General features: G+C 56.0%; 12 protein-coding genes across 12 annotated transcripts; 5 read left to right on the forward strand and 7 right to left on the reverse strand.

The window, feature by feature from the left end:
• Positions 1–27: 27 nt before the first annotated feature.
• Positions 28–840, forward strand: FA10DRAFT_222327 (P-loop containing nucleoside triphosphate hydrolase protein; the record flags this gene model as incomplete). Its single annotated transcript, XM_025518559.1, has 2 exons — positions 28–246; positions 331–840. Coding segments are annotated over 2 exons (729 nt in total), but the record flags the coding sequence as incomplete, so codon positions are not given.
• Positions 841–922: 82 nt separating this feature from the next.
• FA10DRAFT_263862 (ARM repeat-containing protein) lies at positions 923–4,519 on the reverse strand. Its single transcript, XM_025520404.1, has 4 exons — positions 4,238–4,519; positions 3,518–4,174; positions 2,990–3,445; positions 923–2,920 (listed from the first exon to the last, which is right to left on the reverse strand). Exons 1-4 carry the CDS (start codon positions 4,408–4,410, stop codon positions 1,051–1,053), a joined length of 3,156 nt encoding a protein of 1,051 aa, XP_025380369.1. The 5' UTR covers positions 4,411–4,519; the 3' UTR covers positions 923–1,050.
• A 131-nt stretch (positions 4,520–4,650) lies between these two features.
• Positions 4,651–7,322, forward strand: FA10DRAFT_263863 (Rad17-domain-containing protein). Its single transcript, XM_025520405.1, has 5 exons — positions 4,651–4,963; positions 5,015–5,107; positions 5,161–5,320; positions 5,381–6,151; positions 6,214–7,322. The coding sequence occupies exons 1-5, from the start codon at positions 4,706–4,708 to the stop codon at positions 7,167–7,169; spliced, it is 2,238 nt and encodes a 745-aa protein (XP_025380370.1). The 5' UTR covers positions 4,651–4,705; the 3' UTR covers positions 7,170–7,322.
• A 140-nt stretch (positions 7,323–7,462) lies between these two features.
• Positions 7,463–8,780, reverse strand: FA10DRAFT_257519 (hypothetical protein; the record flags this gene model as incomplete). The annotated part of the gene is made up of 2 exons (XM_025519860.1): positions 7,463–7,489; positions 7,524–8,780. The coding sequence occupies 2 exons, from the start codon at positions 8,778–8,780 to the stop codon at positions 7,463–7,465; spliced, it is 1,284 nt and encodes a 427-aa protein (XP_025380371.1).
• Positions 8,781–9,694: 914 nt separating this feature from the next.
• Positions 9,695–10,752, reverse strand: FA10DRAFT_290300 (hypothetical protein; the record flags this gene model as incomplete). Its single annotated transcript, XM_025524341.1, has 2 exons — positions 10,465–10,752; positions 9,695–10,416 (listed from the first exon to the last, which is right to left on the reverse strand). Exons 1-2 carry the CDS (start codon positions 10,688–10,690, stop codon positions 9,695–9,697), a joined length of 948 nt encoding a protein of 315 aa, XP_025380372.1. The 5' UTR covers positions 10,691–10,752.
• Positions 10,753–11,497: 745 nt separating this feature from the next.
• Positions 11,498–13,378, reverse strand: FA10DRAFT_263864 (SET domain-containing protein). Its single transcript, XM_025520406.1, has one exon. The coding sequence runs from the start codon at positions 13,359–13,361 to the stop codon at positions 11,589–11,591; it is 1,773 nt and encodes a 590-aa protein (XP_025380373.1). The 5' UTR covers positions 13,362–13,378; the 3' UTR covers positions 11,498–11,588.
• A 148-nt stretch (positions 13,379–13,526) lies between these two features.
• Positions 13,527–16,046, reverse strand: FA10DRAFT_236539 (HlyIII-domain-containing protein). Its single transcript, XM_025519079.1, has 3 exons — positions 15,574–16,046; positions 14,727–15,485; positions 13,527–14,673 (listed from the first exon to the last, which is right to left on the reverse strand). The coding sequence occupies exons 1-3, from the start codon at positions 15,850–15,852 to the stop codon at positions 13,633–13,635; spliced, it is 2,079 nt and encodes a 692-aa protein (XP_025380374.1). The 5' UTR covers positions 15,853–16,046; the 3' UTR covers positions 13,527–13,632.
• Positions 16,047–16,364: 318 nt separating this feature from the next.
• Positions 16,365–18,344, reverse strand: FA10DRAFT_263866 (mitochondrial carrier). The gene is made up of 4 exons (XM_025520407.1): positions 17,692–18,344; positions 17,373–17,626; positions 16,621–17,294; positions 16,365–16,550 (listed from the first exon to the last, which is right to left on the reverse strand). The coding sequence occupies exons 1-4, from the start codon at positions 17,960–17,962 to the stop codon at positions 16,463–16,465; spliced, it is 1,287 nt and encodes a 428-aa protein (XP_025380375.1). The 5' UTR covers positions 17,963–18,344; the 3' UTR covers positions 16,365–16,462.
• Positions 18,345–18,554: 210 nt separating this feature from the next.
• On the forward strand, positions 18,555–19,390 carry FA10DRAFT_236545 (LexA/Signal peptidase). The gene is made up of 3 exons (XM_025519080.1): positions 18,555–18,979; positions 19,043–19,187; positions 19,254–19,390. The coding sequence occupies exons 1-3, from the start codon at positions 18,681–18,683 to the stop codon at positions 19,302–19,304; spliced, it is 495 nt and encodes a 164-aa protein (XP_025380376.1). The 5' UTR covers positions 18,555–18,680; the 3' UTR covers positions 19,305–19,390.
• Positions 19,391–19,558: 168 nt separating this feature from the next.
• Positions 19,559–21,670, forward strand: FA10DRAFT_236548 (SSrecog-domain-containing protein). The gene is made up of 2 exons (XM_025519081.1): positions 19,559–19,923; positions 19,982–21,670. The coding sequence occupies exons 1-2, from the start codon at positions 19,751–19,753 to the stop codon at positions 21,528–21,530; spliced, it is 1,722 nt and encodes a 573-aa protein (XP_025380377.1). The 5' UTR covers positions 19,559–19,750; the 3' UTR covers positions 21,531–21,670.
• A 38-nt stretch (positions 21,671–21,708) lies between these two features.
• On the forward strand, positions 21,709–23,224 carry FA10DRAFT_277075 (scavenger mRNA decapping enzyme). The gene is made up of 7 exons (XM_025523354.1): positions 21,709–21,845; positions 21,911–22,254; positions 22,325–22,367; positions 22,433–22,502; positions 22,559–22,637; positions 22,702–22,928; positions 22,985–23,224. The coding sequence occupies exons 1-7, from the start codon at positions 21,776–21,778 to the stop codon at positions 23,175–23,177; spliced, it is 1,026 nt and encodes a 341-aa protein (XP_025380378.1). The 5' UTR covers positions 21,709–21,775; the 3' UTR covers positions 23,178–23,224.
• On the reverse strand, positions 23,176–24,281 carry FA10DRAFT_247315 (hypothetical protein). Its single transcript, XM_025519448.1, has 2 exons — positions 23,623–24,281; positions 23,176–23,556 (listed from the first exon to the last, which is right to left on the reverse strand). Exons 1-2 carry the CDS (start codon positions 24,211–24,213, stop codon positions 23,215–23,217), a joined length of 933 nt encoding a protein of 310 aa, XP_025380379.1. The 5' UTR covers positions 24,214–24,281; the 3' UTR covers positions 23,176–23,214.
• Between the last annotated feature and the right edge of the window lie 44 nt (positions 24,282–24,325).

Below are 24,325 nucleotides of genomic sequence, written 5' to 3' on the forward strand. Positions count from 1 at the left end.
CCAAAACCCGGCTGCGATTGATTGACCATGACCTCATCCGGTGGGCTGGATGCGGGCCGCGTCGTCGTCGTCGGCGTTGGCGGCGCGACCAACTCGGGCAAGACGACGCTGGCCAAGCGGCTCCTGTCGATGCTGCCTGCTGGGCGGGGCATCATGGTGCACCAGGACGACTTTGCGCTGCCCGAGTCGGAGCTGCCGTGGAACGAGAAGGCCCAGGCACGGGATTGGGACCACCCCGTCGGGACGGTGAGTCGTCGGACAAGCTTGAAGAGAATGCGTTTCTTCCTCTCCTCTGACTGTCGAGGGCTTGTGTATGTTGCGATCGATTAGATTGACTATGAGAGGCTCGATCGGACGGTCCAATACATCGAGGCGCACCGATCACTGCCGCCGGACCACGCCTCGCACGACCACCTCAACGCCTCCTCAACGGCGCCCCCCCTCTCGCCTGCGTCGCGCGGCGACGGCGGGCCGCTGGCCTCGCGCCTCGCTGCGCTCCTCGCCGCAGACGACGGCCTGACGCTCGCCATCCTCGACGGCTTTCTCCTCTACTTTTCGCCCCGCGTGCATGCGCACATTGACGTCCGCCTCTTTCTGCGCGTGCCGCGTCACACCCTCGAGGAGCGGCGGCATAGACGCGAAGGCTATGCGACGGCAGAGGGCACCGTGTGGCAGGACCCGCCGGGCTACTTTGACGACGTCGTGTGGCCCGCCTACGTGCTTGCGCACGAGCAAATGTTCAGCGGGCAAGACGTGGAGTGCGGAGACGTGGTCAAGGTCGACAAGGACAGCAACGAGCAGGGCGCGCCTATTAGCAACCTGATCCTCCTAGAGGCAGATCAGATGTCGCTGGACGAGCTCGTTGAGCGGTCCTGTGGGGAGATACTGCAGGTCATAGAGAATTCACAACGACGACCGCAAACGTAGCATCTCTCGTTCGATAGAAGAAATTTATCAATTAATCGGGGTTCCCTTTTAGTTTAGCTGGCTCTTGTGCCGAAGAGACAGATTGGAGGCGATGGTATATGGGTGTGGGAAAGGACCATGACATCAGAAGGCAGGCACCGAGGGAGGCTCCTTGCTCGACTTGGAAAGGTCCTCGTCCTGGATCTGTGACACGGCCTGCAGCAGCTCCTGGTCCTTTGGCGAAAGGCTCTGTGCCAAAGACTGGACAAATGCGCTCGAGGAGAGGACCTTCCTAAAGCCGTCGAACACGGGAACGGTAGCCAAGGGTGATTCGAAGCCATCGGCGTCCTCATCATCTTCGTCTTCGGCATCCTCGTCCTCTTCGACATCGTCACCATCGTCTGCGCCCTTTGCTGCTCGACTACGGAGTCTCGCGGCTTCCTTCGCCAGCAGTTCCAGGTACTCATTGTCCTCGTCCACCACATCTTCGTCACCTGCATCCAGGTCAATGCCACCGGAAGCCTCTCCTTCTACCTCGTCTTCGTCTTCGAACAGGTCCTCGTTGAACTCCTTCATTCTCTCGATCGCCTTCGGGATCCCCTCGAGGTCCTGGATCAATCCGACAAGCAGACTTTGCGCGCCTCCTGCCTGGCCGATGCTCGCCGGCATGGCCGATTGATCGAGTGACAGAACGCTGAGCAGGGCCACAGCCACAACCTTCTTCTCGTGCACCTTGTTGAGCTTGGACGAGATCTGCAGCAGATTTTGGAAGTAGGTCGTCGTTGCCTGCATCGATTCGAGGGCCGACAGCGTGAGCTGGGCATTGTAGCATAGGCAGTCTGCGATGACGATGTTAGACCACTGACGAAGCGACTTCTCCTTCTTGCGACCGACAAGGGGAAGCATTGAGCCGACAAAGCCAGGGATGGCATCGTCGAGGCCGCTCTTGAGTACGAGGAGAAGCACATCGGCCAGCTTGCATGCCGCGATGCGCTCGCTCGCCTGAAAGTCGTCCCCACCAGACATGACGGTGTTGTAGATGTCGAGGACCATGTTTCGAAGGTCGGCGTTGGCCTCGAAGGCCTCTTTGCCGTACGAGATGATGTTGTCGAGTGTGGGCAGCATCTCCGAGAGGTAATCTTGCGACTCTTCTGACTTCATCGCCTCGTACATCAGCCGGAAAACCTCCCACATGCCGTCGGTGACACGCTTTTGCGAGTATGTGAGGAGGTCCGTCAGTTCGAAGCAGTCATCGAACATCTCATAGACTTTTTCGCGGATCGTGTAAGTCACGATGGGCACCACGATCTTCTCGAGCTGGTTGAGTGTCTCGGCGTGGGACTCTGCAGTGTCGATGACTTGCCAGATTGTTGTCAGGCAGGACATGGCGGCAAACATCTTGTCTTCCTCGCCTTGTTCCTCCAGTGTGCTAAGATTCATCTCACGGCCGACCTCGCCCGCTTCCTCGATAGCCTTGGCCGCTTCGATGCCTGCGCCGACCAGACGGAGGTAGCTCTGGGCAAGCTGCTCGCAGAGTTTGGTGCTGAACGGCAGCAGTTCTTGGGGGAAAGCATCCATGACGCGTGTCTTTGGCTCCGTCAGTACGTCGAGCTCCACCTCATCGGAGAGGTTCAAGAGCTCCTGCATGAGCCGTGGGGCATTGGGCCGCATGGCATCTTTGACTTCGTCGTGATCGAGCAGGTGCGTGACCGCCTGAGCAGCCTGGACTCGCACAGGCAGTTCACTGTCACCAAGGCACGTCATGATGCCTTGGAAAGCCGACTCAAGACTGGCGCCATTCTTCCACTCCATGTCACTCGACAACCTGGCGATGACCTCTGCGGCTCGGAACTTGAGGAAGCGATCCTGGCCGCTGAGTTCTGGAATGACGTGCTGCACCATAAATGACTCGAGGTTGGTTTTGACCATGGGATGGGTGAGCATCACATCATCGAGCGTCTTGACGGTGTAAAGAGCGCCTTCCTTCTCTGCTGCTGTTCGTGAGGCCGGGTATCTGCAATGCCACTCTCAGTCAGCCAACAGTGCTCCATCTTCTAGCTTGATGAAGAGGAGCTTGACTTACGCATTGAGCACACTCGTGACAAACTCCAGGATGGGCAGGAACGCCGTTTTTGTCCTCTTCTTGGCCACTGTCTGGACAAAGTTGGCGGCGCTCGATCGAGGACTTCCAAAGTCGTCAAACGGATCCATCTGCTGCCGCAGAAAGTCGGTAGGGTCTAGGTCCCATACCTCGTCGTCTGTCTGGGTACGGCAAAGGAGGGGAAAGGCAAATGATTGGACGAGGGGCAGCACGTTGGGTTTGAGGAGAACCCATGTCGAGTTGGGCTTGATGCATTCGGTGAAAAAGGCGAGGACGAGATGAATCGCACGATCGCTCATCCAGAGACGACCCTGCACCTTTGCCTCTGTCTGTCCGAGGTAGACCTTCAGAATTTCAGGTGCAAAGGTGGTGACGAAGCGTTGGGCGAAAGGCTTGTACTTGGCCAGGTTGCTGGGCAGCTGCGTTGGGTTTCCAAAGCTGTCGCGCCATCATCATATATGAGCATCACCTTGTACACAGCGCAAAACTCGACAGCAGCACACGACTCACCGGCTAAAGAGCTTGTTGAGGCTGAAGTAGGCCCACTTCTTTGCCTTCCACCAGGGGCTTGTCTGTCTCGCATCTTCATCGGCGGGCAGTTGGCTAGGGTCAATTTCCTTCTGGACGATAGCGAGGAGAAGCTGGCCCCAGGGAACAATGTTCTGATCGGCCTGGTGGTAGTCGACCAGCTGCTGCGTGATGCTTGTCTTAAAGATCTTGGTAACAAGGTAGAGAAGCTGGCCGACCTCTGGCGCAGAGCTGCTGGGCGAAGCCAAGAGGTTGTTGGAGATGGTCAGGAGGGTGGGGAAGGTCGCATTGGCCACAGGATCCATAATGTTGTCCTCATCTTTCCATCGGTACCCTCGCACGACTTCGAGCAGCGCAGTGAGACCGGCCGCTATTCTGTTGCTGTCCCCGCCACTGCCATCGCCAAGGAGCTCCTTGATCTCATCGACGAGCGTGGGCCACTTGGAAGGGAAGTCGCAGCGGACCACGGCCCCGAGAGCGGCCGCAACATGGACGCGAATCTGCTGGTTTGGAGAGCCCAGCAGCGTAGGCAGCAAGCTTTGACGAATGGCGTCGTGATCCTCGGCGGGGATGAGATTCTGGCTCGAGCCGACGATGAAGTCGGGGTCCCAAGCGCGGCGAATGCGATTCTTGACGTAGCTGCACAATGGCGTTCATCAGCCCATCGGATACGAGATTGTAGGCCGACTCGGCACAACTCACATGGCAGCTGCTTGACGGACTTCTGGGCTCGTCTCTTGGCTCGACAGCAGCGAAAAGGCCGAAGGAAGCATCCCAGGCTGAGTCTCGAGCTTCCTCAGCTCCAGCTCCGCCGCCTTTCGCGCATTGGGATTGGGGTCGAGCGTCGACCCAAAGCACTGGTAAAGCTTGTCCATCTTGTATCGATACTCTCGACTCCTATCGTTCCGGCCCCTTGTTCGCTGGACCCGAGACCGACCGTGAGTGAAGTCGAAGAAAAGGCCTACAAGGGAAAGAAGCTCGCTGTAGCGCGCGCCGCCTTGACAACTTTTTTTCTCGCAAATTTTCTACGGCGCGCGCGCGAATTGGCCACGCGAAACAAATATTACGGGAAACATAAAAGAAGGAAAGAGAGGTGTGCTCGAGCCACGCCATGAGAAGAGAACAACACTGTGCTCCTCTCGCACGACCTTGAGCCAGAAACAATGAGAGATGCCACCTAGAAAGGCGCTTTCGACCAGAGCCAAGGCCAAGGGAAAGCCTGGGCTGTCTTTGGCGGTTGAGTCGCCTCCTTCGCAAAAGACAAGGCCGCTCTCTTTCTTTGCTGGGTATCAGCCCGGTGTAGTGCAAACACCGGCATCATCACCAAAAGCACCGCTTCCAGCACCGAATAGCCCAACCAAAGGCAAGGGCAAGGCCACAGACACACCGCATCTGCTATGGTCTGACCTCTTTGCACCCAAGAAAAGGGTGAGCTGTCCGAAGACCCACACTGTGAGACAGTAGTTGACACGCCAGCAGGATGAGGTAGCGGTGCACAAGAAAAAGGTCGAGCAAGTCGAGGGTTGGCTACGAGAGGCTTTTCATGGGAGATCTTCCCTGCGCAAGTACAGGGTGAGTTAGCCACGGGTACTTGCGAGGCTTCTCTTACCGAGCGGCCACTACAGCGGCTCCTGCTTCTCAGTGGGCCGGCGGGTGCGGGAAAGTCTGCGGTCCTGAGAGCCCTTTCGCAGCAAGGGGAGCTCGACTTCAATGTCGTCGAATGGGTCAACGAGATGACCAGCCGTGGAGGAGCATCTTACGGCGAGGTACAAATTGACGTAAGGCGTGAGTCCTTCGTGTGATTCTACAACTACATTCCTTACCGACAAGAGTCCATTTGCACAGCGGCGATCGCCCAAGGATTTGATAACTTCCTCCACAGTGCTGGACGCTATACGTCCCTCTCCATTGGCACAGAAGCGTCCTCTTCGTCTGCTACCCAGGACGAGCATGCCGCCATGGACAGTAACGAGGGGTCAGGACGACGCATAGTCCTCGTAGAAGACCTGCCGAACGTACAACACCCTGCCACAAGGGCCGCGTTTCACGATTCGATTAGAGCCTTTGTTGCTTCGAAGAGCGAGGTTCCGCTTGTCATCATCGTGAGCGAGACGATGCCTCGGCTGGACGAGTACGGAGCTGGAGGGAGCAGTAGCTCAAGAGACTGGCGGGATCGTCAAGATGAGACATTGGACGTGCGAGGGCTCATTCCCGAAGAGATACGGAACGGCCCTTATTGCACCCAAATCAGCTTCAACCCTATCGCTCCTACAATATTGTGCAGAGCGCTCAAACTCGCCCTCGACCAGGCTAGGAAACATCAGTCCGGAGCGAGCCTTCCTGCCTCGAGCTCGGTCATGGGGAAAGAGGTGGTAGCAGCCATTGCAGAGACTGCAAATGGCGACGTACGCAGCGCGCTCAACGCATTGCAATTTGCCTGTGTACAAGATCGCCTCCTACGCCGTTTTGCTGCCGAAGGCAGAGGCATCAAAAGAACTTCTCAGGGAAAGAGGAAGAATCAGGAGAGCGACTTGCGCAAGACGCTCAGCGCAATCACAGGCAGAGAGAGCTCCATGGCCCTCTTTCATGCACTGGGCAAGGTTCTTTACAACAAACGTGAGGACTGCCGTTGCTTCCATTGTGTGAAATCCCTCTAAAGCTCAGTCTCACTCTCCCAGGCTATGGAGATCCAACAGACGACAGCGACGGCGAGGACGAAGAGGCGTCTGGTCTCAGTACAGGTAGTAGCGAGGCTTCCTTGCCTGCATTCTCATCGCTCCCGCCTCATCTCTCACATCTTTCACGGCGCCGAAGCAAAGTGGACGTCGAGAGCCTCTGGCGCAGTCTTCCCTTGGATCCTTCAACATTCATTTCCTATTTGCATCAGAATTACCCGCCTTTTACGTCGACGATCGATCAATGCGCCGAAGTTGCCGACCATCTGAGTTTTGCGGATGCGGAACTGAGACCTGTCCAAGGTGGCGATCCATGGAGCAGTGCGAGCACAACGGACTACTATGGCTTTCTCGTTGGCACGAAAGGAACTCTTCTGAGCCTGCCTAGCCCTGTGCCACAGAGGAGCGGCCTTCTCTCTCCGACAAAGACAGGGTCGCAACGATCCTCCTCCGTTACGGGATCTTCTCAAGCAAACAGAAGGGGCCTCCATAAGTTCTCGGGCATCAAGATGTTCCATACCATGAAAAGGAGAAGGGAGCTAGAGGACATGGTTCGCGAGTCTCAAGATCGAGGCGAAGACAGACGTTTGGGGGCGACGATTAATGAGCTCGTCACTTTGACCTACCCGATGATGGCAAAGATCAGAAAGGGTGCATATGGAGCAAATGACGTGGCGATGCGGGTAGGAAGGCTCGATTGGGAGGAAGGCACGAGGGAACGAGCCGGGATTGATGACGAGGACGAAGCCTTGGAAGAAGCGGCCCTCGACGGAGGACAGCAAGCAGATAAGGAACCTTCGTCGTCGATCGTGTACGACTCCGAAGGACGGCGGCTCATCGAAGAGGTGAGCAAAGACGCGATTGGAGACGAGGACAATTTTGGCGACGAGTATCGAGGGTCACGAGAAGCGGGCTCCGAGGAGGACGAGGATGAGGAGATTGAGGATGCAGATGGTTAATCCGGCCACTTCGTCTCAACAAATATAGGCCTTGTCTTGCAGTGAGCTATCTTCAAGGATGATCGAAGATTATGTCGACTGAGGAGCACAGTGAGATGTAGTAAATGTCCCGCCAATGATACGCAATGAGTCGTCGCAATGAGTCTTTCTTATCTTGCCTCTTCTACTTTCTGGTATGACTGAAGCCTGTTTCTCCGAAGTACGATTTGACGACTTCGTTTCCGGTGGATAGTTAGGATTAGACTTGCAGCTCTTAGTCGTCTCGTAGTTCTCAGGCTTGGCTTTTTCTTCGATCAGCTTGTGAATCCCTGTGAGCGCCTCTGACCACCTTGTGTTCTTCGACAAAGCACACACGCGAATATGTTCGGCTAATCTGTTGACCGAAACCATCGTCTCCTCATCGAAGACTTCGTGTCGCCGGCATTGCTCAGACTGCGTTTTGAGGCGATCCGCAAACTCCTCCATGTCTTCTCCTTTTGCAAGCTTCCAGTGCTGTTCGATATTTTTCACGTCTTTGACCCAAACGTCTAAGTCCATGAGCAAGGGCTCCCTAGAGTGCAGTGGAAAGTCGTGTAGTGGGTTGCTGCTCTCGCCCTTGACCTGCCTCTTATAGATTCCGCTTGAAAAGAAGGGGAAGTTGTGTTTTAAGCTGCTTTGGACGGGCGAAAGCGGGCTTTTAGGCATGCGATTGTTGCCCGGTATGTACTTTTCAACATTGATATGCGTGCGGACGAGCTTTTGAATCTGACCGAGGAGGTTCTGCCACCTCTTGTCCTCGGACGGAACTGAATCGTACTTCCTCAGTTCTAGGATCTTGTTCTGAAGTGTTTCCTTCTCTTTGAAGGCTATGATTCTATGTTGATAGCATATGTCGGCCAGATTATAAATGCGTGTCGTGAAGTCTGTCTTCGTTTCACTCTCCCTAGGCTTCCAGTAGTCGTCGATGCTGTCCACGTTGCGAATCCAGCCGTTTGGATCATGAAGAAGCGGCCTTTTCAAAGCCCGCATGTTGCTGCTTTCGTTGTTTGCGGATCTCTTCAAGAGTTTAATCACTCCAAATTTCAGGGTTTCTTCTGGTCCCCACGTTCCATCAATGACCTTGAGGATGGCCGCATGTAAGTCATATGGATCCTGAGCTCTCTGAGTATCATTTTCGAAAATCGCCTTGCCTAGACCATATATACGGTTTTTACCCATCTCGTCAAGCTTGCCAGCTGCTTTGTACTCCTCTGCCTGCTCTGTTAAACGTTGCCAGAAGTGGAGAGCACGTTCGCCTGGACGTTGTGTCCACTTTTCTCTTTCATCAGCGGTAAGAGAAGATCCGCCTTCACTGGAGTCAACAGCCTTGTCTTTGTCGGCGAGGAGCGGCCTGGTAGACGACTCTCCGGCGTCCTTGCCCTTGCGCCTGCGCTCTTTGTCGCGCTTGGAAGTGCCACGTAGAAAGCCGAAGAGGGTTCTCTTATGGTAATGGAGGGACTGTAAATCCAAAGCAGCGGCGCTTGGACTACGGTTCGCCAAGGCGATGTTGCCGGATGTGTCTGAAGACACAGGAGTCGATTGAGCAACAGCGGCCAAATGCAAGGCAAGAAGGAGTGTCGACGAGTATCTCATCTTTAATTGCTGAATGTTTGAAGTCTTGGAAGTACTGTCGGATGAAAACAGGCTGTTCTCCTGGTACAGTACTACTCCCTTTGAAGGTTAGAGAAGAGCAATGTCTCAATGACAGATGACTAGCAGAAGTTGCTTTGTTACAAGGAATTGAAGTGGACCTGCGGAAGGGCTTCTTTTTAAGTTATCGAAGGTTTCGCTTCGTCTGAGAAAGAAAAGGAAAAGAGCGCCGAAGTGGGCTGAAAGTAGCTTTTGCTCTCTGGGGCGGTTGCGGTGACCTTTCCTGCCCCGGAATCCGGGGCGTTGGCCCGCAAATGGCGAGACAAAACGATGCAGTACCAGAGGAACTCTCGGGTGCACCGTCAGTCGAGAAGCACAATGAGATATAGGAAACGACACGCCAAAAATACGCAATGAGTCAACGTAAAAAATCGTGAATGTGTTACCTGTGCTATCTATCACTGTGTTGTATCGACGAAGTCTGAAGTTCCATAGTATGTACAGTACAATGTGACGCTCTGCCTTTTGATGGTTAGCTAAAAATGGGCCCGCAGCTCCTGGTCGTCTCGTACTTCTCAGGCATGGTTCTTTTTTCGATCGTGTTAATTTCCGCAAATGCCTCCGACCACCTTCTGTTTTCCAACAAGGCAGCCAGCTAGTCAGACACCTATTCTGTTGACCGATCGTATTTTCATCATTGTGCCTCTATCGAAAACACTGCATTGCCAGCATGTCTCAGAATGCATTTTGAGGTGTTCCACAAAGGCGAATATGTCTTCTCCTTTTCAAGCACCCAGCACTACGTTTCTACTTCTACAGTTTAATATTTATTGCCTCTTTGGTCCTTAGGTCGAGTAAAAACGTTTACAAGGAGATGGAACGATGTCTTGTGGGCTCGCCCTAGACTGCCCTCTCTCTCACAAATGAAGTCTTGAAAAGTGGTGGTAGAAATCGCTTGGTCTCAGCGGAGGTGGGCTGTTGGGCGTGCGATCGTTGCCTGGTTTGTACATTTTGACGTTCATATTCTGCTGGACGAGGTCTTGAAGCTCACGGAGATGTTTTTGCCATTTTCCATCCTCGGACGGGATCGACTGAAATCGCCTCAGATCTGAGATTTTCTGATCGAGTGTGTCCATTCCGTCGAAATTTAGGACTCCATGTTTGTAGCATACGCGGACCTGCTCGTAGATGCGCTCCGAGAACTCCGCTTTACTTTCTGTCTCTTTAGGCTTCCAGTACTTTCTGATCGTGTCTGCTTCTCTAACCCAGTCGGTCGGATCATGAAGAAGCGGCCTTTCCAAAGCCTGCATGTTGCTGCTTTCGGCGTAAGCGGATCTCTTGAAGAGATTGAAATTTCCATATTTCAGGGCTTCTGCTTCCCCCCATGTTCCGTCGATCACTTTAAGGATGTCCCCATGTGAATCCTGTGGGTCCTGCATTCCCCGCGCTTCATTGATGAGGATATTCTTGCCTAGAGCCTTTATAAGTTTCACGCCCGTCTCATTGAGCTTTCCGTCTTCTCCCCACTTCGTTGCCTGTCTGTCCAGGCGGACAAGGAAGTCCTCAGGACTTTCGCCTGGTCTTCGTATCCACTCTGTTTTATCATCATCGGGAAGAGAAGCTTCGCCTTTCTTGGAATCTGCAGTTCTGTATTTGTCTGCGAGGAGCCACCTGGTGGACGACTCACCGGCATCCTTGTCCTTGCACTTGTCCTTTTTGTCACGTTTGGAACCGCCAGACAGAAAGTGAACGAGGTTCCTCTTGTGGTAATGGACGGTGCGCAAGCCCAGAGTTGTGGCGCTAGGGCAATAGCTCTCCAAGGAGACGCTGCCGGATGTGTCCGAAGATATGGGAGTCGAGTACGCAACTGCGGCCAAATGCAAGGCAAGAAGCAGCGTCGACAAGTATCTCATCTTGATTTTCGAATGTCGAAAGTCTGGAAAGTACAGTACGTTGCGTCCGAGTTGTACTTTCGTAAGAAAGCAGGCTGTTCTCCTGAAATTATCCCGTTGAGGCTTAGAGAAAAGCAAGGACTCAGCGACAGATGACCAGCAGGGGTTGATTTGTCACGGGGGATTGAAGTATAACCAGCGAAAGCGTCTCCTTTTATGTGCACGAAGGTCTTGCTTCGTTGCAGAGATGAAAAGAAACGAGCGCTGAAGTGGGGCTGAAAGTAGCCTTTGCTCTCGTGGGCTAATGTGGTGACCTTGTCTGCCCCGGCTTCCGGGGCGTTGGCCTACAAAAGGCCAGGCAAAACGATGTTGTGCCAGAGGTCTCCGCGGGTGCACTGGCAAGGGGTAATGGCCAACCGCAGCCCTCGCACTCTAATTTCGATAAATTTGCGCCACCAACGCCCAACGGCGTCACGATGAGATGAGGTATGCGATATACGCGAATTCCCGCTCTAGAGATTTCCACACAAGATGCTCCCCCCTCTGCATGCGTTTTGGGGCGCTCAACTCTCAGCAGAGTCGGATAGTGAAGAGCATCACTTATCTGGAGAGCAAGGAGCTCGCGCAAAGATCACCCAAAAAAAGGAGAATGACTACGAAAGCAAAAAGGAACTGCAGCACCCAGGATTCCCGCGTGGTCCCCCACCGCAGTACTGACTAGGCGATACCGTGCTTAACTTCGCAGATCGGACGGGATGCGGTGCTTTCACGGTTCTATGGCCGCAGATGTATTTCTGCGGCGCACGTCCGTAGTTGATTCAAGAGAAACCGCTGCAGAATGCTTTCTGTCCATGTAAGAGATGCTGATGAAGATTGATTGAGCAAAGGTACAAGTACAGCAACGATGTTGATCTAAAGACTACCTCTTCGCCTTCTTGCCCGCCCGCCCGTTGCTCTCGGACGTCGTCGTTCGCTTCTTGGCATCAGCTGCAGCGGCCCTACCCAGCTCGATAGCTCCTCGCAGGACGCGAATGTTGTCCTCGATGATTCTCTTCTCGCTCAGCCGAACCACAATCGCGTTTCTCGCCCGCAGATCTTTGACCTCGGACCTCTGTTGGCCATACAGAAGCTCCTCGTCCTCTTCGATCGACGTCGGGTATTCTTGACGTCTCTTCTCCAGTGCCCTGATGAGAAGCTCCGCTACGCCCATCGTCTTGTTGCTGCCATGCTGCTCTTCAGCTTCGATGCGCGCGTTCGGCATCTTAGCCTTCTTCTTTGCTCTCTCGAAGTTCTCTTCAGACAAGCAAAGGATCCTCGCTGCGACGAGGATCTCTTCGGAGAACGCCGATGCGGCCGCCTTGAGCTCCTTCGCGCTCGGGTCCACTGGCTCGGGGCGGTGTGGAGGCTGAGACGAAGGTGGAAAGGCGTAGGAGAGTGCAAAGACCTCGTCGAGTCCTTCGGAAGCCCACCACTCAGCGCGAGCCATCAGCTCTGCTTCTCTTTTCGTCCTCGTACGCTCTTCAGAGATTTGCTCAAGGTCCAAGCAGGCGCCGACGAGGTGCGAGACGGCGACCTCGACGACGTCGTTGACATTCGCCAGGTCGACGTAGCCGTATCTCCTCAGCAGGTCCGACGACGGCGGCTCGCCGTATGTGTTCCAAATTTGCTCATTCTGCTCGATGTTTCGCGTCGCTCGCATCTCCAAGACGTCTTCCTTGTAAAAGAGCCGTGCATTATCGCATCCAAAGCGAGCGTTGAGCATGTCAGCCATGGGCACTATCGTGACAGCCTCAATGGCTTCAGCGCCTTCCTCTTCTTCCTCCTCCGCTTCTTCTCCGTCGTTGTCATCCTTGTCCTGCCCGTCTTCGTCCATCTCGTCGTCTTCGTTGCCATCGGCCTCACCCTCGTCGTCCATGATGTCGCCTACGGGCCCCTCTTGCCCGGCCTCTGGCTTCTTGACATGGAACGACCGACTGAGGATGCGGCTGCCCATCAGGTGGAAGTCTTCGATTGAGTAGAATGTCTTCACCATCTGCTCCTGCGCCTCTTGGCTTTTCGCGCTTCCAAAGAAGATGTCTGCTCGAGACCTGATGTAGGGCAGTAAGATGTCAAAGTAGTCCTTCGAGGCCTCATCCTTGCCAATCTTGTCCACGACGGTGGTGCCCCGAAGCTCCTCGAGCTCGTCGCTGGACCAGAACATGGGCGTGTCAAACGTCTTGGGCAGCACGTCAAAGTAAGGCCCCCACTCTTGCGAGCGAGATTGGGACCCATTTGAGTGCTGCTGCTGCTGCTGCTGTCGCTGCTCCCATGCGCTTCTGCCCTCGGGAGAGGTCCGCCACCGTTCCCACATCATCGTCGTGATGAGCGGCAGCCACCCCACGCCAACGTCTTTGTCCCACGTCAAGCCGCTACTCTGTGCAGCCGCACTGTCGGTAGCACGGCAAAGCTCCGGCAGAAGAGAGGTGCGCACGCTGAGCAAGAGGTGCCTCGGTATGCTGAAGAGCACCGCATCCTCGGGGATTGGCGCGACTGCAACCATGCCGACGCCCATCTCTGCGAACTCGGCCAGGCCACAACGCTTGTCGAGCGAGCCGCCCGAGTCGGAAAAGAAGCGCACAAAGGACTCCGTCGTCTCGGAGCACGTCTGTCGTGCGCCTGAAGGCCTGGCCACGATCGAGTCGTTGTACGACATGCTGGCTCTGTGTGCTGAGAAAGAGGGTGAAGCTACCAGAATTTCTTCCTGGCAGAGGCACAGAAAAAAAAGTTCTCTGTTGGATGGGGGATTTCCGATTCCCGCGTCATACAGAAAGTGTCCGGTCGCATCAAAGCATGCCGGGGTGAGAAGAGAGAGTGTGTGCTGACTGAATGAATCTATTTGCAAGGAGAAGAATTGAGCTTGACAGATATGAGAGGGAATAGCAACAAGCCGGATATGAGAGATGCAAAAGGAGGCCAGAATGTGTCTAGAAAGCCGCCATGAGCCGATCGACGGACCAGTCCCAGGCCAGCCCGACGTAGCCGCCAGCGAGCCGGCCAGCAGCTCTGCGCCAACCGTGGACGACTTCGTCTGCCTTGGAAAGGTCCGATGCGGCCTCAACGACGGAGCCGCCAATGGCGGACTGGCCCAGCCGGCTGAGCGATTCAAGAAGAATGCCCGAGGACCCGTCTGCATGAGGGGGTGTGAGGCCATCGAGGAATGTAGAGGGCCCGTTGGCTCCTGCTGCTGCGCAGCTGAAGGCAAAGCGCTGGTCGTGCCAGATAAATGTGGCACGATAGTGGAACAGGATGGCGAGGACGATGCTGATGTGCCAGATCTGGTGCGCATGTCCCCAGAGGTCAAACTTGCCCGGTGCGAACCTTTCGGGGAATTGAAAGGCGTAGAAGACGAGGCCAGCGACGTAGCAGCCAACGCTGGGAAGGATGGGCGAGAAGAAGCTAAAGGTGCGCATGAAGCCGTGCGAGATGGAGGCGTGTGTGAATGGCGCGAGGGCGGTGAAGCACATCGCCAGGAAGACGGAGATGCGCAGACCCTTGTTCTGTCGCTCGTTGAACCATGCAGCCCAGGGCACAATGGCGCCCACGGTCCCGACGATGAGGGTCGTCAGGCTGTAGAACATAGCCAGGTTCGGCTGGCAGTAGAAAGCGTTGTAGACAAGCGTCCAGACCGATGCAGCGACGAGCCACGCGATGCCCGTGTAGTCGACACAGGCGAAGCGCTCGAACCAGCATGCATCCGAGCAGCCGGCCATGACGTGCCAGGAGACGCTGAGGACAAGACACTTGAGGGCGGCAATGAGGTAGATGGTCTGCACCATCCGATCCATCGGCGTCGTCATCTCGTCGGCGTAGGCTGCGTCACGCTCTTTAGATGGCCAGAAGAGGGGAATGACGATCAAGGCGCCAATAAGGTGAGTGAGAATGTTGCCCGTCTCGTTGTGGACCTCGAAGGTCGATCGCAGCAGCGCACCCCACCTCTCGATGGGGATGAAGCGGTAGCCCGAAAGCTAATACTAAAGTCAGCGTGCTTGTGGTATTACTTGAATCAATCTCAACTCACAATGTGCTCGTTATTTTTCCAGAGCTCGGGAAGATGCTCGTAGCGAATGAGCTTCTGTCCACCCCTGGCCAGCTCGACGGCCGCCGCATACATGACCTCCTCTGCGTCCTTGGCAGCTTTGACCACGCTGTTGGCCCTTGCTCGGCCAGTCTGTCGTACCACGTCGCCCTTTTCTCGAAGCGAGGCAATGATTGCCTCGAGCTGGCGCGAGAGGGCAGGCGAGGACGACTCCTCTGGGCCGCGTGCCCAGTAGAAACAGTCGCGCAATGTCAAAGCATTGATGGTATCATGCAGGGCCTCGTAGCGGGCCTGCACCTTTTCCAGGATCTTGGCACCAGCCAAGGGCAGACCGTCGAGATCCGGAAGCGAAAGCGGAGGCCAGACGGACGAGAGGTTGAGGGGAAGCGCAATGTTGAAGTGTTGCAGATCGGGTGCATGCAGCCGTGCATGCGACAGCATCTTTTCCCAGTCAGCCGCCAAAGTCTGCGAGCGTGCAACAAGAGCGGCGCCTGCCTTCTGAGGAGAGATGGATGCCACGCCACCGACGGGATACCGAGGGAGGAGCAGGGCTAGTCTTCGAAGGTCCTCTCTGAGCGCCTCGAGATGGGCATAGAAGGGCGCCGTCTCTGTATCACGCGGCTTCGAGGGCGAATGTATGCTGCAGAGCGACCGCATCTTGGCCTCAAGGTGGGAGCACTGTGCCAAGAGCTGGGCTCGCAACGAGGCAAGGGTATATGGGAGCGAAGGCGAAAGGTCCAGCTGTGGTTTCGGTGGCGCATAGGGAGTCAGCACCCTCATCCTCTACATGCCACAAGGGGGGACAGAGAGAGAGATAGGAATGACTCACGTAGTCTAGTGAGCGTCTGTGGGCCTCCTGCTGGGCCGAAAAATGGTCTCGAGACCACTCCTCATCCTCGCTGCTGCTCCCACTGCTCGAGTCTGACTCGGCGGCCGAAGAGGAGAGGGAGCGCGAGAGGACATTGCGCTGGTGCGATGGCCCGGCAGCGGGCTGCGAGGCTCTCCGCATGTGCACCATTGATGAGTTTGGCCTTCGCCGAACAGCCTGCAGCGCCGCCGAGGAGCGCTCCAGTTTGTGCTGCGAGGTGCTGGCTTCGAGGGGAGACATTGTCTTGAAGAGAAAGAGTGCCAAAGACAAGAATATGCGTCTCCGCTGCGATTGCTCGGCCAGCAAGCTGGAATTGAGAAGTCAGGCAGGCGTCGTAGCTTCTTCGTTCTTGATCTCCGCCGCTTTCGAGCCTGTCTCTTGTCGTCGTTGGCTGTGGTGGTGGAGTGCAATCAAGAGGACGAATTCACGTTCCCTTTTCAACAGCGCCCATAAACAAGACTCTAATTTCTTTCCTTTCCCACAATTATTCCCATTCTCAAACACCGATCGATATTTAGGCGGGTGGCAACAAATCAAAAAAAGAGGTCTAGGGCCAGCAGCACACGTGGAAATTCTAGGCCTGCTCTTTATCGATCAAGGCTTGGCTGTCGGGAAAGTGTACAGGCCAAGTCGCCGATGAACGAACTTGCAGGCAGGAAATAAGCATTTGTGGCCCCAGGCTCCCCCGCTTCTCCGTCACTCTTACTCCGGGTGAATGCGAGCCATAGACACAATTCGGAGCCAAAGAAAGACGGCACGATGTGACAGTGCATTATGATGAAATTACAAGAGCTTGCGAGACCTGACGAGAGTGTGTGTGTGAAGAGAGGGGGATGAGAGGGGAATGCACCTATTTGCTGTCCGTTTGCACATCGCCATCGTCGTCTTGGCTGTCCTGGTCTGGGTCATAATTGAGGTGCTGCATCATGATCTCGTATCTGTTCGCGGGCATATCTCTCGTGATATGAGCTTCGATAGGAGAGGGACGATACCGGCACATGGACTCACGTCAAGATTGTCAGAGCCGAGCTGGGAACGGTCCTGATGAGGTTGACTCCCATGCCTTTGTAGAAGCCTCGGACCCCCTCCTCCCTGGCAATCGTCGCGCAGGCCTGGAGAACGCCCGTGTATCGTCCCCCAACGCCCATGTTGGCCATGTGCGAGATTGTCCGTCTGGCGACCTTCGCCCGCTTCAGCTTGGGTGGCCCTCGTCTGCTTTGTTCTCGACTGCTGCTGCTGCTGCTGCTGCTCGACATTCCTCGTACCGCCGCTGTATGCATGCCCCTCCTTTGGGCCCCGGATCGCTCGGCCTCGCTTGCAGCCTGTGCCATCGAAGGCGTCGGCGACGTCGTTGGTGTATCGGCGACTGCCGCTCTTGGCTGCATCTGGAGGCGCGTCCGTAGGACCTCGTGGGGATAGGTGAGCACCGAGGCAATCATCTTTGCGCTGCTGCTGCACGTCAGAATCATGCTGGGCGTCAGTTCGTCGGTATCGAGTCTGCGTCTCAACGATGATTTGAACTGTTCGTAGAGTGGGAACTGGACAGCGACGTGGCTTACGCCAAACAAGCTGGGGAGCAGGCCTCGGTAGAAGCCTCGCCACCCCTCGGTGCGGAAGATCTGGACGAAGGCGTCGCCCGTGTGTCTGTACGGCCTCGTCGCAGGATTCTTGCCGGATTGCAGCTAATTGAGAAGGGTAAGAGAGAGGTCAGCTGACTGAAATCCATCGGAGAGTTCTGAAGAGAATCCAAAGATACGCACCATGAAGCGAGTCTTGACGACCCACAGCGGGCTGGTGCAGCATGTGCTCGCAGCGCCCGCTGTCATTGCGCTCACGATGTGATTCATGAAGTCCTCCTCGCCAGTCGGATTGAACCGCTCGGCCAGCACTGTTTTGCACTGGTCATAAACTGTAAAGTAGATGGCCCACGTCGGGAGGTACCCAAAGATGGTCGGCCCCAGGCCCCGGTAGAAGCCTCGGAAGCCGTCTTCTCTCCATATTTTCCGCAGGGTTCCTGGGAGTCAATCGTGCACATTGAGCAACCAGTCATTTTCGCCCACACAGCTGCCCAACACTCACCAAAGAGACCCTCATATCTAGACTCAGCACCTTCTCCGGTAATGGCCTCCTTAATTGCCTGTGATCTTCGCTGTGCCTCGTACGCCAGCCTCGCGCCACCCCCACCGATAGACCCATTCGGATGCCCCGCAGGCCCACTCCAGCCCTGTCGTAGTGGTCTGGTAGGCCCGCTCTGCGCCTGCAGCTTCGTCTTGACGACATCCAAGGGGCACGTCACAATCGACGAGACGAGGCCGGCGCAGGCTCCTGCGAGGGCGCTTGCGTGTAGCATCGCGCGGGCCCCTCCAGCGCCCAAGATAAGCCCGCTGGTCTGGCTGTGATAGTGTCGGCAGCTGTCCTATACCAATCCTATGGCGAGAGATGTCTGGCTGGCCGTGCAGCTCGGTGAATGGTAGATGGCGATCGCGCTTGTACGAACTTATTGGCTGTGCGCGTGAAATGGGCTGTAATGCTGCTGCCACTGGGGTTCCTGTCTATGCGCAGCGCAGAATCTCCCCTGCGTATCGTTACGCGACGTCGAATGAGGCAGAGGACGGAGTGTGTGACGGAGAGCACAGTCGGAGTTGGTTTCTGATGCCGGTCGGGACGTCACCCTCACCCACTTTTGTTATCGACGATGCCTCGCACTTTCGACGACTGGAAGCGCAGGCTAGTCGACCGGCGTGCGACGCGCGTGATCTTCCGACCGCGGTCGAGCCACTTTCCCTCTCTGCCTTTTCAACTTTTTCGTGGTCGACGCAACGCTGCTGCTTACCCACCTCCCTTTCTCTCGTTCGCTCCATCTTAGAACTCCACTTCTATCTGCTACGCAGCTCGGGCGTACGCGCCAAAGGCTGAACTGGTCCATGGCGATGGGGTTCATACGCCGGGCTGTGCTCCGGGCAGCTCTCTACGTGCCCCCAGTGGCCCTGCGAACGGTCCAGCTCGGGTGCGTCCTCAGCATTCTGTCTGACCTGACTGGTGAAGTGCGCGAGTGCACCGGTGCCTCGATGCTTCCGACCTTGGCTCCCGAAGGCGACTTTCTCCTGCACCTTCATCTGCCCTTCTATCGCCTCGTCTCGCCCCTGCTACGACCCAACCCGCCCGACTTGATCTCGCTGCCCAACGTCGGGGGGCCAAAGGGAAAGCTAGATCCTGCAATGGGCACCGGTCTCAGGCTCGGCGACTTGGTCGTGGCAGTCTCACCGAGGGATCACAGCCGAATGATCTGCAAAAGGGTACTCGGCCTGCCCGGCGATACGGTCCTGGTCGATCCTCGAGTCGATGCCCCGAGCAATCACGCCGAGGCGTGGACCGGCTTCAGTCGGCGTGCATCGGGAGAGAGCGACGATATCGACGAAGAACAGAAAAGCGCTTCCGCAACACCAAAGCCTCGATACATCACTGTGCCTCGGGGTCACGTTTGGCTTGGCGGTGACAACCTAGGTAACAGCACAGACAGCCGGATCTACGGCCCCGTCCCTCTTGGCCTTGTCCAGGGTGTCATTGTTGCAAAGGTGCGTCTCTCCTGTCCTCGAGAATCATGTCGAAGCTCGGCTGACCCTCTCTGCCTTCACTCATAGGTCTGGCCAAGATTCTCGTGGCTCGGCAACAACATCCGCCCGGCACAATGAAATTCCTACCTTCCATCATCCTCCTGTACTGTAGCATCGCACATCACATCAACATTACACCTGTAATTCAAAGCATAAATCACCAGACGAAGGAGCGATCTTTCAATGCTGGGAAGGGTCCTGTTGTGAGATCACAAAGGTCACAGAAAGACTCTTTCTAGATCGCCCAAGGGAGAAGAGGATCCTTATACGGCTTGCATGTTGAATAAATTAGCAAGGCCGCTGTAAAGACGCGTGTCACTTGAACGCGTCGGCCTCAATTTCTGCTTTGCTTCGCTTTTCGTCACCTTCTCACCACCACCGCTTCCCTGAGCCCTGCCCTCCCACTTCTCGCACATCGCAAGGTTTTGGCAGGCCATCTGTTGCGTTTGCGAATACGATAAGGACGGAAGGACAGATTTGAGCTTAGGGCGACTCCTTTTGGCCAAGGAATAACCGAGGAAAAGATGGCGGCGCATGTGACCTTCGACACCATCTACCATGGACTCGACACCACGCCGGGCAAGCTTCGCCTGCAAGAAGGAGGTCTGGGGTGGAAGGCCACTGCCTCGCAAGATGGATCTTCGGGCGCAACCTTCACCCTCGAGGCTGACAAGATGGCAACCTTCCAGTGGATGAGGTGGGTTACCAGTCGTTTTCGTCTTCTCAAGATCCTCTGGCTCACCATCTAAGGACAGGGTGGCAAGGGGATACCAACTGAGGATCCAACTGAAGGGCAGCGAGTCTCGCCGGGAGACCTTCGATGGCTTCCACAGGGACGACCTCGACAGGCTGTCCGACGTGCTCAACAAGTACTTCAGCAAGAGGCTCGACCAGGTCGAGGTCTCCTCGCGTGGTTGGAACTGGGGCAAAACTGAGATCGAAGACAATGACGTGCGATTCCTCGTTCGGGGCAAACTCGCATTTGAGCTGCCCGTCAAGCACATTGCCAACACCAACATTGCCAGTAAGACCGAGGTAGGCATGGAGTTCATCAACCCCGAGCAGCAACAGCCGGTTGCCAACACGGGCTCGGCAGCCAATGGAGGCGCTGCAAGCAAAGCGAAAAAGCAAAAGGGCGACCAGCTTGTCGAGATGAGATTCCACATTCCGGGTACGGTCGAGAAGGGCTCAGACAATGACGACGATGATGATGAAGAGGAAGAAGAGACGGCCGCAAATGCATTCAACGAGGCCATCAAGGCCAAAGCCGACATCGGACAGGTCGCTGGCGACGGCATCATCGTCTTCAAGGAGGTCCTCGTCCTTACGCCCCGTGGCCGCTTCGACATCGACATGTACCCTGGCTTTTTGCGGCTTCGTGGCAAGACGTACGACTACAAGGTCCTCTACTCGAGCATCACAAGACTGTTTCTGCTCCCTCGCCCGGACGACGTTCATGTCTCCTTTGTCGTTGGCCTCGACCCTCCGATCCGACAGGGCCAGACACGCTACCCATACCTTGTCATGCAATTCGTCCGCGAAGAGGAGATGGATGCCGAGCTGAATCTTGACGACGAGACGATTCAGGAAAAGTACGAGGGAAAGCTCAAGAGGAGGTACGAAGAGCCGACGTTCAAGATTGTGACAACGCTTTTCCGAGTCCTCTCTGGCCAGAGGCTTGTCGCGCCAGGCGAGGACTCGTTCGAGAGCAGTGCAAACGGATCGCCATGCCTCAAGTGCAACGTCAAGGCCACCGATGGCCTGCTCTACCCTCTGGACAAGCAGCTGATCTGGGTCAGCAAGCAGCCCGTTCACATTCGCTACGACGACATCCACCAGGTTGTCTTCTCGCGCGTCGGTGGCGCCGTGGCCAGCAGCAAGACTTTCGACCTTCGCGTCATTCAGCGCAGTGGGCCCGAGCACACGTTCCAGAGCCTCAGCCGCGAGGAGCACGATGCGCTGAGCAAGCATTTCAGCGCGCGCAAGGTTCGTGTCAAGAACGAAATGGCTGAGGCTGCCGAGGCAATGGCCGCCGTCGCAGCACTCAGCGATGACGACGACGAAGACATGGATGACGCGAGCGACAGCGGACTCAAGAAGCGGGTCAAGAAGCCTACAAAGGCTTCCAATGCCATGGACGATGACGATGATGATGAGTCGTCCGAAGACGAAGACTTTGAGGCCGAGTCATCCGACGATGGCAGCCCCTCGGAAGCATCGAGCGACGACGACAGCGGCGCAGAGACGGGCAGCGACGACATGGCTGACGAGCCCAAGAAAAAGAAGAAGAAGACGAGCAAATAAAAAGACTGCTCCTCTCTCTCTCCATGTACACTACCCTACCACTGCATCACTTGATCCCACCAGTTTCTCAAACAAAGAAGGCTCTTGCTCGACTGTAATCTGGCCCCGAGTGCGCGAGAGAAAGCACCTGCTTCTCTTTCCTTCTCCACAAGATTAGACTAAAAGATTTAAAGCTCGCAGCAGTGACCTGGTCAATTTCTTCTCGACTTGTGATCACGTAGAAAGAGAGAGAGAGACGAGTGACGATGGAAGAGCAGCAAGCTTCGACATCGAGGCTCTTGGAGGGCTTCCAGTACGAGCGACTGCTCAACGAAGGTGCGTCAGCGCATTCTCTTCTGATCCTCTGTACCATGAACGCGGCGCTGACAGGCCACCGGCAGATGCCCGAACGCGGACCGCCGCGATCCTCGGTCGATATGTTGATGCGCCGCCGGACGAGCGAGCCGTCATCCTCGTCGAGAAGACACACTTTTCGCCCAGCTTCTATCGCGCTCTCGGGGCCACTGTTTCTTCTCAGCATGACACGGCTAGGGCGCCTCTGTCGGCGATTCGCAGCTTGGGGTCGAACGACGTGTACAATTGGATGCTGGGCTGGATGAGCTCCTCGCCGGCTTCGGCCGCCGGAGTCAAGCGTAGCGCAGAGGGGGAAGAGAAGGCGGCCGATGTCGACGGAGATGCAGATGCGCATGTCAAGCTGACACTCATTCGGCCTGCAAGCGAGGCGGTGAGTGTAGACGGATCGCGCGGTCGTGTCTGCACTCTCAGCACTGGAGCTGATTGAGAGATGTAACCAGCACATCAAAAAGTATTCGGAACAGCAGAAGGTCATGATCACAGGTGAGAGAGGGGCCCACATCACGAGAGATGGAATGACAGCTGACTTGACGGAAACAATCTCACAGAGACACCAGAGGTCTATGAACAAGTCGTAAGACCTTGGATTGAGTCACAGCCGGTCGGAAGGATCCAATGGTGAGGATGAGGAGGCAGGAGAGGGCGTGAGGAGATGCTGACTAACTCGGCGACAGGGTCTACAACATTCTCGATAAGAAGAAGGAGGCCGATACGATCCTGTACGAGGACGCCGACGCAAAGAACGGCTTCATCGTGAGTATACACATCGCGACACGTGAAGCATTTCTGACCTGCCCTTTCCCTCTACACACCACAGGTCGTGCCGGATCTCAAGTGGGATCAAAAGACGCTTACGTCCCTCTACCTCATCGCGATCGTCCACGATCGCAGCCTTCGAAGTCTGCGGTCGCTGACCAAAGCCCATGTCCCACTCCTACGGGCGATTCAGCAGGCGGCGAGAAAAGTTGCTGGGGAGAAGTACGGTCTGCCCACAGCAGACAAGGGCAAGCTCAGGTGCTTCTTCCACTACCAACCGACATACTAGTGAGTGTAATCCTCCCTCTGTCAGAAAGGAGCCAAGCACTGAAGACTCGGAACAGTCACCTTCATGTCCATATCGTCTCCTCCGACTATCAGTCGCCGCCAGGTGCCATTGTTGGGCAGGCACATCTCCTCGACGACGTTATCGATCTCCTCGAGATGGGCGTCGACTTCACAAAGAGAACCCTGACCTACTCTCTGGGCGAGCAGACGGAGCTCTACACAGTCCTTTGCGAACGCTTGAAACTGTAGATAATCTCATTTGCGTACATCGTCATGAACAATTTCGTCAAAAGAACCTCGTAAGAATGATTTGGTAGCTCTGCACGAACGTCTGCTTGACGAAGACGAACGGGCTGGCGAGCATTTGGCGGCGCCGAGTGGTGATCCAGATGTCTGGCAAGAGTGGGATATCGATGACGCTGTCGACGGTCAGGACCGCCACCCGTCCATCCTGAGCAATGTCGTGGTTGATGCCCTCCCTGCCGGCATCCAGCAGGGAATCGACCCAGTGCGTCTTTGCCTTCCACTTCCAGATCTTCCATCGGCCGCCCTCTTCAGCCGCTTGTACAAGAAGGTCTCGTCCATTGTTGTACCCATTCTTGTCGATTGTGTGGTGATGCCTCAAGTCCTGAAGAAGTTCCTCCCCTGTCAGCCTCCAATTCTCCTCTTTGAGTCTTGAGACAATAACACATACCTTCTCTTTGCTGACTGCAAGGAACCAAGCGCCAGTGTCGGCGAGGGTGCCATTCTGCTTCCACACCCGAAAGTGGTTGCCGCCGTACAGGCTCTCCCAGCAGGCGCCGACCCACCGGCCGGGTGCGCCCCAGCTCTCCGTCTGCCTGTACTCAAATAGCTCGGTGCCCCAGCCGTTTCCGTCGCCGAGGTCCGCCCGCTGGAGGCCGCCGAGGTGCAGGTCGAGGCACTCAAACGAGAAACCAATCGTCCGGACGTAGTCTCTGAGCCCGGCATCCGACAGCACGCGCGCATCCGAGTGGCCAGAGATGATGACGTTGATCGGCTCGCGCAGGCCATTGCCGACGAGGTCGAGCATGGACCCGCCGTGGGAGCGCGGGTCTCGCCAGGCTGGCTGGCCCGCACGGCCGCGCCCGTCGCCGTCGTCAAAGTCAAAGGAGGACACGGTGCGGGCGTAGTGGTAGGCCTCGTCAAAGCCCTCGATCCCTGAGTGATTTCCTCGATGGCCGTGGCTGCATGGGTGGGCCGTGACAGAGGAGACAGCGACCAGAGTGGCCGTGGCCAATGTGGTCAGCAGATGGGTGGGCCTCATTGTGGGCGCCCTCTTGTGGTGTTCTGTTCGATAGTGTCGTGATGACTTTTTCGATCTCCACAAAGGCGTGCGCGATGAGACGGCGCGGTGCAGCACCCGCGTGTCAAATTAG

Source organism: Acaromyces ingoldii (genome assembly GCF_003144295.1).
Source record: "Acaromyces ingoldii strain MCA 4198 unplaced genomic scaffold FA10scaffold_1, whole genome shotgun sequence".
NCBI classification, from domain to species: domain Eukaryota; kingdom Fungi; phylum Basidiomycota; class Exobasidiomycetes; order Exobasidiales; family Cryptobasidiaceae; genus Acaromyces; species Acaromyces ingoldii.